The sequence below is a fragment of the Emys orbicularis genome, chromosome 2, assembly GCF_028017835.1.
Source record: "Emys orbicularis isolate rEmyOrb1 chromosome 2, rEmyOrb1.hap1, whole genome shotgun sequence".
Taxonomy (NCBI): domain Eukaryota; kingdom Metazoa; phylum Chordata; order Testudines; family Emydidae; genus Emys; species Emys orbicularis.
In genome coordinates, this window is record NC_088684.1 from 124,709,430 (window position 1) to 124,721,293 (window position 11,864).

Consider the following 11,864-nt stretch of genomic DNA (forward strand, 5'->3'; position numbering starts at 1 on the left):
TGGTCAGCTTCATAGATTCATAGATTCTAGGACTGGAAGGGACCTCGAGAGGTCATCGAGTCCAGTCCCCTGCCCGCATGGCAGGACCAAATACTGTCTAGACCATCCCTGATAGACATTTATCTAACCTACTCTTAAATATCTCCAGAGATGGAGATTCCACAACCTCCCTAGGCAATTTTTTCCAGTGTTTAACCACCCTGACAGTTAGGAACTTTTTCCTAATGTCCAACCTAGACCTCTCTTGCTGCAGTTTAAGCCCATTGCTTCTTGTTCTATCCTCAGAGGCTAAGGTGAACAAGTTTTCTCCCTCCTCCTTATGACACCCTTTTAGATACCTGAAAACTGCTATCATGTCCCCTCTCAGTCTTCTCTTTTCCAAACTAAACAAACCCAATTCTTTCAGCCTTCCTTCATAGGTCATGTTCTCAAGACCTTTAATCATTCTTGTTGCTCTTCTCTGGACCCTTTCCAATTTCTCCACATCTTTCTTGAAATGCGGTGCCCAGAACTGGACACAATACTCCAGCTGAGGCCTAATCAGAGCAGAGTAGAGCGGAAGAATGACTTCTTGTGTCTTGCTCACAACACACCTGTTAATACATCCCAGAATCATGTTTGCTTTTTTTGCAACAGCATCACACTGTTGACTCATATTTAGCTTGTGGTCCACTATAACCCCTAGATCCCTTTCTGCCGTACTCCTTCCTAGACAGTCTCTTCCCATTCTGTATGTGTGAAACTGATTTTTTCTTCCTAAGTGGAGCACTTTGCATTTGTCTTTGTTAAACTTCATCCTGTTTAACTCAGACCATTTCTCCAATTTGTCCAGATCATTTTGAATTATGACCCTGTCCTCCAAAGCAGTTGCAATCCCTCCCAGTTTGGTATCATCCGCAAACTTAATAAGCATACTTTCTATGCCAATATCTAAGTCGTTAATGAAGATATTGAACAGAGCCGGTCCCAAAACAGACCCCTGCGGAACCCCACTCGTTATGCCTTTCCAGCAGGATTGGGAACCATTAATAACAACTCTCTGAGTACGGTTATCCAGCCAGTTATGCACCCACCTTATAGTAGCCCCATCTAAATTGTATTTGCCTAGTTTGTCGATAAGAATATCATGCGAGACTGTAGTTCGAAGTGGGGGGTTAGTGTGGACCAGCCCAGAATCTGGCCCAAAGATTCTATTTGTAATTTTGCCACCTTTGTCTGAGACATGGTTCATGAATTGAAGGATGGTGGTGTGGGAAAGGCATTGGACTCAGACTCAAGAAATCTGGGTTGCATTTGTTACTACTGCAGGTTTACTATGTGACCTTGAGCAAATTGCTTCTTTTCTTTGTGCCTCCATTCCCTGGGTGTTGAAGGGGATAATATGCACTAACAAAGGTGCTGGGAGGAATAAATTCATTAATGTTTGTGATGCTCTCAGTTACGTAGTTACATAAATAAGATCTGAGGAAATCAGATAGTAAGTACCGGGTATGCACAACAACAGCAAAGCTAGAATATAAAATTATTTGAAACGTGCACAAATGTGAAAACATTGCCAAACTTTTTAATATATAATTTCCCCATCTTTGCTAAATTGAAGAGACTCCAGCAGACACTTCCTTTCATATCTGAGGGCAGATGATTCTAGCAATTAGTTCCCCTGTTGAGAAAGGGCTGTTCCTCCATATCTGCTTTCTAGCCTTAGGACACCTGAAATTAATGGAACTCTCTTCATCATAAATCATACATACTCTGTAATGCTTTCAAAGAATGCTTAATGTGTTTGGGGAGTTTACATAATGAACCTTCCTTGATAAAGGTGAACTGCTATAATACGCTCCCTTGCTAAAAGTTTGATATTAACCTTGCTGTATGGTATATATATATGCATGCATAAATTTGTCCAAAGTTTGAAGCTGTCAGTGGCATAGTGTCCATAAATCAGCCTTTGAAATGTGTTGTTATATTTAATCTTCTGCATATTGTATTTCATTAGACAAGTATTTTTTTAAATTTATTTTTCAAAGGTTTTAAAGTTTATATAATTTAGAACCTTGACTAAGCTATGAAGTGTACATGAAAATAATTCTTAACTGTAGGCCTGAGCCAAAATCCATTGAAAAAATCAATGGAAAACTCTCCTTGACTTCAGTGGCCCAATATAATTGATATCATACTTACGTGACAGAATTATTATGTTAACAGGCAAATAAATACTATTGTATTCTCCATTGATTGACCAAACCTCATTGCACACACTAGACTCTCTTTATTTTTTTGCAGTGGGCCCAAAGATCCACCTGATCCTGTTGCTGGGGTCAGTCTAACTAGGGTTCTTGCAGATCTTTCACTGCAGTAAACCTAATTTTGTTCTGATCTGCCATTCCTTTTCCATGTTCTCTTATCAAGTTCCTCCAGATGTACTGCACTAGCTGCAACATACGCCTTATGAATTCTACCTCTATCTTTTGCAATACCATCCCACACTGCAACTGGCTGCAAAAAGAGCAGGAAATGCCAGTCCCTCCTTATTGCTTGTCTGGAAACAGGAAGTTGGCACTTTATCATTTCTAACTTCCTGTTGACCCAAGGAATGAGAGTCTGGAGACCTGCCTGGGTCTCTGACATCGCACTAGCTGAGCAGATGTCAAGCCTGGCAAACTGCAATTATTTATTGTAGCATCTTTAGAGCTCTGCCTTTCCATTGCTCTCTAATCACACATCCTTTCTCAAATCTTAAAAACTGTTACCTATTCCAGATAGCCTGAATTCTTGGTGTGTGTGTGTGTGTGGGGGGGGGGGGGGGGTCTGTCACATTCTCAGCCATCCATTCTTTCATTTCACTTTGATCTACCATTGCAGGATTCATCTGCTTTACATATTCCTCTCTGGTTCTCATCTGCTTCTGCACCTTTCTGACACTTCTGTTTTGGTGCTTGTGGATTTTCATACCCCGTTAGTTTTTATTAATATTACTAGTTGTCTCTCAGCCCTGCAGAGCTTGCTGTCAGATCTGCACCATTCAGGGTTATTAATCATAATTCCAGTTGCTTCTGTCTCTGTCTGATTTCACTGTCATGTTTCCCCTCTCCTTCAGAGTCCGATGGATACCTCTGACAGTCTTTACTGGCTCTTCTCTGTCAGCAACTTTTTCTTGGCTGTCACTCGATAATCAGAGCAACTAATGGTAAAACAACATTTCTGACTGATGCTGAAGTCAGCAATGCCCTCATATGAGACCTGACTGGCTCCACAGGCTGTGCACACCTGGGAAGAGTCCAGCCTGACTAACCTTTGGACCAGCTGTTCATTTTGGATAACTCAGCACCTTTTGCCTGATTTAGGAAGCATGTTGATCACAAACTCTAAGGAGTTCATTTAGATAGATAGTAATCCCAGGCCAAAGAAGCTCTCAGTTGGAACACTAACTCTTGACACATTCATTAAACTGAAATGGTACATAAATGTTGTAAGATCTCATGTGATTTACCTTCTGTCCTCACCAACACACAGTGAGCCAAACGGGTGGTAGCTGTTTCCCTATTTAATTCTGACTACAGGTGATGACTTTTTAAAATTGAGCTGTGGCAGAATGAATGAGTGTTGTGGGGCTTCAGTATATTTTGAGGTAAAATTACTCATTTTGCTGCCATTATGTCAAATGTTGCACCTCCAAAATGATGTCAGGAACTCTGCTGCAGTAGAGACCAAGGGGTTAGATGACAGAGGTTAATATTTAACCCATTCTTAGATGTTCCTAAGCAATCTTCACCTGGAATTAGACTAACTGCATGTTCCAGCTGGCCTGATCACATTTTGAGGCCTTCGGGGAAAGGAAGCTGTTTTTTGTTTGGATCAGCACCACAGACGCTTACTGACCCTCTGAGCCGCAAACGACAGAAGAATCCTCAGAAAAAGTCTGCAATCTTCAGAAGAAGGTTGAAAGCTGGGGAGCACCTGCTGGGGCTTGGGGATTCTGCCCTGCTCCTTCTGAAGCCCTGAGCCCAGGGACCCCCTCCCCTTGGGTCAGAAGCCCCTACCCCACCACCCTCTGCAAGGCAGAGGTCCCGAGCTCCCCCCACACCCCAGTCTGGTAGGTGGAGAGTGGGGGGGAATGTGGGAGGCTCCATGAGCTGCACTTTAACCATATAAGAGCCACATGTGGCTTGCGAGCCACAGTTTGGCCACCCCGCTATATCCATATAATGTGTGTGGCTATAAATAAGATGACATTTAAAGACACATGCGCAGAAGTGACCATTTCCAGGGTTACGCTCTACCTATAATAGAGATTATTTTATTATCTTATCAGTAGAAAATCTCCTGCAAATGAAGTCACCCCTACTTCTTTCATTAGTCTTTACACAGTATGTTGTACAACTGGTGAGCCTAGAGTTACAGTTCTATAAGGGTTTCCATTCTATCCCACTCCCTTTAAATTGCTCATAACTTTCCAAAACTTTCACACCTTTTGGGATGAAAATTTCTTAGCCTAGTTTCTGCCTGAAGGTGACTTTTATTTTGTTGTTAAGTTCTGAATTCTCCACCCGTTTCTATGCTTGCAGCGACCTAAATACTATACAGAGACACTGGGTCAGATATAAAATGCTGAGTCACTGAGTTGATAGTACTTGTAGATACGACTACAGTACTGGACAGGGATAAAGGATCAGAGATAAGGGGCTTGATTCATATCTCATTGAAATCAGTATAAATTGGGTTTAACTCCAGTAATGTCAATGGAGATACACTGGTATAAGTGAGTGCCAAATAGGGTCAAAGATGTTTTGTGGATCTTCACCAATTAATTTCATGACTTCCAAAAATTTGGGGGCTAGAACCTTAGTGTGGCAATATTGACTTATACCAGCTGAGTTTCTGGCCTTTCATAGCTTCAATGTTCTCATGTTGTTGGTTGTTGTTGTTGTGTTTGTTTGTTTGTTTTAATGGATATCTGTATATAACCTGGACTGTACCTTTAACTTTTTTATCTCAGCGTTATGTACATTGATAGTATGAACAGCTAGCTCCTGTATCATATTAAAACAGACAACACTCCCCCATGCACCCACACTCTTAAGATCTGCCCAAAGAATTCACTCAAGTTTATTTTTATGAGTTTGAAAGTTTTTACTTAGGGCTTGGCTACACTGGCGCTTTACAGAGCTGCAACTTTCTCGCTCGGGTGTGAAAAAACCCTAACCCTGTAAGCTAATCCCCTCGGGGAGGTGGAGTACCTGCAGCGCTGGGAGAGCTCTCTCCCAGCGCTGGCACCACGACCATACTCGCACTTCAAAGCACTGCTGCGGGAGCGCTCCCACGGCAGCGCTTTGAAGTTTTGAGTGTAGCCACGGCCTTATTCTACCCATTTCTCCCATGACTGGTCAGATTGTACTTGGTTCTTACACAGGTGTGCCAGTTTGGGGGAGGGGAGAGGAGGGAAAGGACACAGGTAAGTCTGTGGCCTATGTGAGGGCAAGACAGACTTCCAGTCCATGAGCCCCATGGGTGATTATGACTCCCTCTTTTATGCATTGGCCAGTGGATGTGAGCAAGTCGCAATCTATGAAGGGGCAGCTGCCTCTGCCTTGCCTGCACTCATTCTTCCTTGAGCAGAATGCCTCCTGGGGCTGTCCCTTACGGTCACGCCTGAGAGCTATATGGTTTGACGTGTAGCTGCTTTGTGAAGTATTTCTTGCACGTACAAACATTTTCATTACGACCAATGTGCCCAATTTTGAAAAGCAAATCTATTTTTTTTTTTAACCATTGGAACGCAGGTGTCACTTTCTGTGATCATCACTTTGGTTCCACAAGATATATATATATATATATATATATATTTTGGGGCCAGTTCTGCTCTTGGTTGTTTTGGTGTCGATATAATCACTGAGAGGTTGGTAAGGCACATTGTGAGCCAGACCTGCTGCTGGTGTAAATTGGCCTGGTTCCACTGACTTCAGTGGAGTGGTATCAATCTGTGACAACTGAGGATGTGGCCCACTGCACACATTTTGTCTTTTTATGTATCAGGTATTGGCCACTGCCAGAGGCAGGATACAGGAATGGATGGCCCTATGGCCTAATCCAGTATTGCAATCCCATATTTCCATCCTTTGTTTCCATCATCTCTGGGATAGTAACTATAATGTCACATGTTAAATGTGTCTGACGAAGTGGGTATTCACCCATGAAAGCTTATGCTCCAATACGTCTGTTAGTCTATAAGGTGCCACAGGACTCTTTGTTGCTTTTTACATGTTAAATAGGGTATTGTGACTAGTTGTATGAACTGGAAAGAGAAGGGGGGAGAAAATGTTATGAAAAGGAAAAATTCTCCTCACAGCTACAAACCTAGGCTGATAATTCAGTCTTGGGAAACTACTATAGGAAAAACACAAACATCACTGTGCAAGTGTGTTTAATTATTGTTATTTACCCATTAGTACTGACTAGGAAATTATTTAAAAGTTGTCTCCACAAACATATGCAAACTGACTCCTTTAAAGAATATTCTTAAATACAGTGGACAGAAAGGTATAACTAACGTGTCAAACTAACTTGTCACCCTTTTCTATGAGATTACATGTTTAGTTGATAAAGGTAATAGTGTTGATGTAATATATTTAGTCTTCTGTTAAGCATTTGACTTGGTACTGCATGACATTTTGATTAAAAACCCCTAGAATGATATAAAATTAACATGGCACATATTAAATGGATTAACACCTGACTAACTGACACGTCTCAAAACATAATGGTAAACAGGTAGTTATTACTGAGCGGGTGTGATGCTAGTGGGGTCCCATGGGGATCAGTACTTGGCCCTATGCTATATAATATTTTTATCAGTGACCTTGGGGAAACCAAAATCATCATTGAAAGTTTGCAAGTGACACAAAGATTGGGGGAGTGGTAAGTAATGAAGAGGACAGTCACTGATACAGAAAGATCTGGATAGATTGGTAAACTTGGATAGATTGGTAAATTGGATGCAAGCAAACAATACGCATTTTAGTACTCCCAAATGGAGGGACAGAAAATATAGGCCATACTATAGAATTGGGGACTCTATGCTGGGAAGCAGTGCCTCTGAAAATGATATGGGCATCATGGGGGATAATCAGCTGAACAGAGCTCCCAGTGCAATGCTCAAGTAGGAGTAGAAGTTATTTTACCTCTGTGTTTGGCAGTGGGGTGACTGCTACTGGAATACTGGGTCCAGTTCTGGTGTCCACAATTCAAGAAGGATGCTGATAAATTCGAGTGGGTTCAGAGAAAAGCCATGAGAATTATTAAAGGATTGTAAAACATTCTTTATAGTGATAGACACAAAGAACTAATCTATTAGTTTAAGAAAAAGAAGGGTAAGAGTTGACTTGATCACAGTTTATAAGTACCTACATGGGAAATAAAAATTGGAAAATGGGCTCTTCAATCTAGCAGAGAAAGGCATAGCAAGATTGAATGGCTGGAGCTGAAGCTAGACAAATTCAGACTGGAAATAAGGTGTAGTTATTTAACAGTGAGGGTAATTAGCCATTGGAGCATCTTACTGAGGGCTGTGGTGGATTCTCTATCACTGGCAATGTTTTTCTAAAAGACATGCTCTAGTTCAAATAGGAATTAATTCAGGGAAGTCAGAGGGCCTGTATTATATAGTAGGTTACATGCTCACAGTGGTCCCTTTGGGATTAAATCTATGAAAAATATAATGTCCCCACCCCAGGCCTCACAAACCCTGCAAAATCATAGGCAAACAGAACAAAAACCCCATGGCACAATAGTGAAGGAAACAAATGATCTTTAATGTACTGAACTAAGAAATAGGTGGAAACTTGAAAGAATCATCTTGAAAAATAAATAGAACCAGTACAGTTATTCATGCTGGAGAACAGTATTAATAAATATTTGTTCTTTAATATGTTAATATAATGCATTAGTATATCACTATACACAACTTAATGGCTTTTTGCCATCCTTGGGTCATATACTGCTTGCAGTCTTGATCTTAATTTCCATTGATGTTATTGGGCTAAATTTTCAAAGGAAAGCACCCCAGCTCTGCCCACAAAGTATTCTTGTAGCTATACAAAGAGTTAATGTTACTGAAAAGCCGGTAGTTCCCGTTTATTTGCACACAAATATGCATTTCTCAGTTGGGATGCTTTCTTGGGTGCCCAGGAGTCAGAGTCACCTTGTTATCCCCCTGCCTCATTGAGAGGAAGATTTGCTCATGCTTAACTGGGTGTCCACTCCCTGACACCACCAGTCTATTAGCCACCCAAACAATCTCCTGAGGGCTCTTTCAGCTCTTGCTTTGCCTTGCAAGGTTAATAAGAGGTGCAGACAAATCCCTTTTGAAGTGTTCCCCTGTAGAGTCCAGACCCAGTCACTGGAAACTCACAGAAATTACCATCTAAGCTGTCCCCAGAGAAATAGTGCACACATCAGCTTGTTTGATTCAACTGAATGAATATCAGCTCCAATATAACATCACAGCACTGAGGTGTGTTTATAGTGAAAACAATCATAAGTTTATTATCAAAGGCTAAGATTTAAGAGAAAGTGAATAAGGACAATGATGAAAACACAAATGGTTACATATAAAACAAAAGTATAACATGTTTCTTAGATTCTAAACTTAACTATATCAGGCTAAAACCTCTGTCTAAAGTAGTTCATCTCACCTAAAGCAATTCCCCAGCTTCTTCAGCCAACCTGGCTGGGATCCCCCATTTCTGCAATGCATACAGAAAGCGCTGTCCTTTTTGCTTCCTCATTGAAGCATAACAAAATGTCCCCCCCACCCCACCATATACTCCAGAATTCATTGTGTTGCTCGCAGAGTCAGGATGATCCCCTGTGGTTCATTCCCTGGTGTGCTGGCTCCATGTTGTATGCAAAATGGGGCTCGCTTTGTTGGCTTACAATGCATAATCTACCGAGGGAGATGCATCTCTTTGTCTGGCAAAAACCTGTTTGCCTACCCAGCCTAGGACACTGTCTCTAAAATATATTTTCAGTACATACACACACAACTCCTTAAATATAATCTGTAAGTACATCTCACAATGATTATGAGTATCAATATGACATAAGCTTTTATTAGAAACCTCACTTGACCCTTTTTCAGTAAGTGCTATGAAAGCAAAGTGTTAGGTGTAGTGAGTTTGTCAGGCCTGTCAAGAGTTACTGTAACAGAACAATGATCCCTTTGTCAGTTGGCATCGAGGGTTTTTAGGGTCACACCAATGAAGTTAGTTGTTTGCTCATTCATGCATATGTTTTATTGGCATAACTTAGGTGCCTAGAAAAACGTATTCTTTTTAAGCATTTGCATTACTTATCTCATGTACAGACTTAGTAGTGGATGGAAATAGCTAAAAATTCTTAAGGGTTTAAAGGCTTAAATGGAAATGATTATTAAGGTTCAGAAATATTTGGGAAATTCTAAAAATGTGTTAAGTGAAAAATGGGCTAAGGGCCAGGGTTCAGACTCTAGTCTCCATTTTTGCGGGCATAACTGCCATTGCAAAATTGTGTTGCTGGTTACATGTAGCTACAAAAATGGAAGCCCAGTAAAGACTGACCTGAAAATTTGGCTCTAAAAAAGGACACTAGTTATTAATCATTTTAAGAGGTGCAGATTCTATTCTCCTGCATTTTAAAATCTGTTTTTTTCCCCTCTGCATTTTGTTTGGTCTTCCCAATTAACCTGGTTCATTTGAATTTTCTGTTTTGCTCAGATACCAAAAGATTAAAGTCAGATGCTCGTCTACAAACTGCCTAACCATTGTCCTTCACTGGTGATATAAAAGGAAGAAGTCACGGAAAGAGAGGAACTACACCAGGCTTCAGTTTTTGGACTATACGGCAAGACTCTGTAAGATACTCTGTGTTTTCTCCATTAGGGCTACAATGGAGACACTGTCCCAGGACTCTTTGCTGGAATGTCAAATTTGTTTCAATTATTACAGCCCCCGACGGAGGCCCAAGTTGCTGGACTGTAAGCATACCTGCTGTTCTGTTTGCCTTCAGCAGATGAGGACAAGCCAGAAGGACCTGAGATGTCCCTGGTGCCGAGGTATCACTAAACTGCCACCGGGATTTTCTGTATCCCAGCTGCCTGATGACCCAGAGGTGATTGCTGTGATTGCAATTCCCCATACTTCAGAGCACACCCCAGTCTTCATCAAACTTCCTAGCAATGGGTGCTACATGTTGCCCTTGCCCATCTCCAAGGAGAGAGCGCTGTTGCCAGGAGATATTGGCTGTCGCCTCCTGCCAGGTAGTCAGCAAAAGTCTGTCACTGTGATGACAATCCCAACCGAGCAGCAGCCCCTGCAAGGAGGGATCCCGCAGGAAGTCGGAGAGGAGGAGCAAGACAGGAGGGGCGTTGTGAAAAGCTCCACCTGGTCAGGTGTTTGCACTGTGATCTTGGTGGCGTGCGTCTTGGTCTTTCTCCTTGGTATTGTCCTCCACAATATGTCTTGCATTTCCAAGCGTTTCACTGTGATTTCCTGCGGCTGAAAAGGGTCTGCTCCCAGAATACTCTGATGGGATAATTTAGGGGTTGGGAAGGTGGTGGTGATGACAGGCTCGAGTGAGATGATGCACTGCAACATTGACCAATTACTACAGAACGCTTGATACCAGACAGCTGTTTGACAGTCTGAAGGCAATCCTAAAAGGTGAAATGTGAGACCTCTCAGCAGAGTACAGAGAAAATCATAATGAGCATCTGATGGTAACTGCATTGAGGAAGACTGCATGTGTCACCATCCTCATTGATCAAATGGACTGTAACTTCTAATGATTTTTATCATGTTATGAGACTAAAGACATCTACTTAGCTGGTTATACTGTAAAAGTATATGATATGATCACTCTGTCTTTAAATGCAGTAGATTAAACTCAAAATGCTATATGTATAAGTAGAATTAAACATGAGAATCAGTGTAAGACTCAGTAAAGATATTCCAATGCCAGTCCATACATATTTTTTTTAATGGGGGGGTGAAGGGGAACTGTAAAAAAAAAATTCATTTAGTTGGTAAGGCTTTTTATATATTTTAAATTGCACATTAATTAAAATAAGTTAGAAAGTTGCATAATAGTTTTTAAAAGGAAACATTTTACAAGCGATTGTATTTCGTATGTGATGTGTGTTTTGTCATATACTTTCATTTTGTTTCCACCTGTAGTGAAGTGTCCTTTCCAAGTGTTTGGTTAAAGCAAGATCCAAGCAGAGGAGCAATAAAGTGAACAAATAGGGCTACCTAAAAGTGCAGCCAAAAGCCTGCGGTGTAAGCCCTGTCATGAAGTATGGCTTTGAAGTGTAAACACTGGACATGCTGTTTCACCTCTGGTCTGTCAGGCAGGCTTCTCAAGGCTCTGGTCTCCCTGGGGATTAGTGAAGGGATGGGTCACAGAAGTGCTGGACATGCTTCCTGCAAGGACTGGATAGCAAATTGATTTTTAGAATATGGGACCAGCCTTGCCTCCATGTTCAGTCATAGTTGCAGCTGTGTCATTATTGACAGTAACTCGATGGATGCCTAAACAGAAATTGAGGTCTCATTGTACAAATATCTCAGCTCAAAGGGTTTATGCTCTACAAAGATAAGACAGACTAATGATGGGAAACAGGTTGAGAGGGGAAAGGGACTTGCCCAAGGTCACAGATCAGGTCAGTGGCAGGACTGGGAACAGAACCCAGAGCTCTTGAGTCCAAGACTAGTGCTTGATCCACTGGACCATGCTGCCCCTCCTAACCCCCTGAGTCACACTGGTGTAAAACCTGTGTGAGATCATAATCAGGCCCTGTGCCTCCTTTCAGTGATATAAACCTTGTTACTCTT

The 11,864-nt window shown here is 41.5% G+C and overlaps 1 protein-coding gene across 1 annotated transcript; it reads left to right on the forward strand.

The window, feature by feature from the left end:
* Nucleotides 1–9,921: 9,921 nt before the first annotated feature.
* RNF152 (ring finger protein 152) lies at nt 9,922–10,981 on the forward strand. The gene has a single exon (XM_065400042.1). It carries the CDS (start codon nt 9,922–9,924, stop codon nt 10,531–10,533), a length of 612 nt encoding a protein of 203 aa, XP_065256114.1. The 3' UTR covers nt 10,534–10,981.
* The last annotated feature ends 883 nt before the right edge of the window (nt 10,982–11,864 follow it).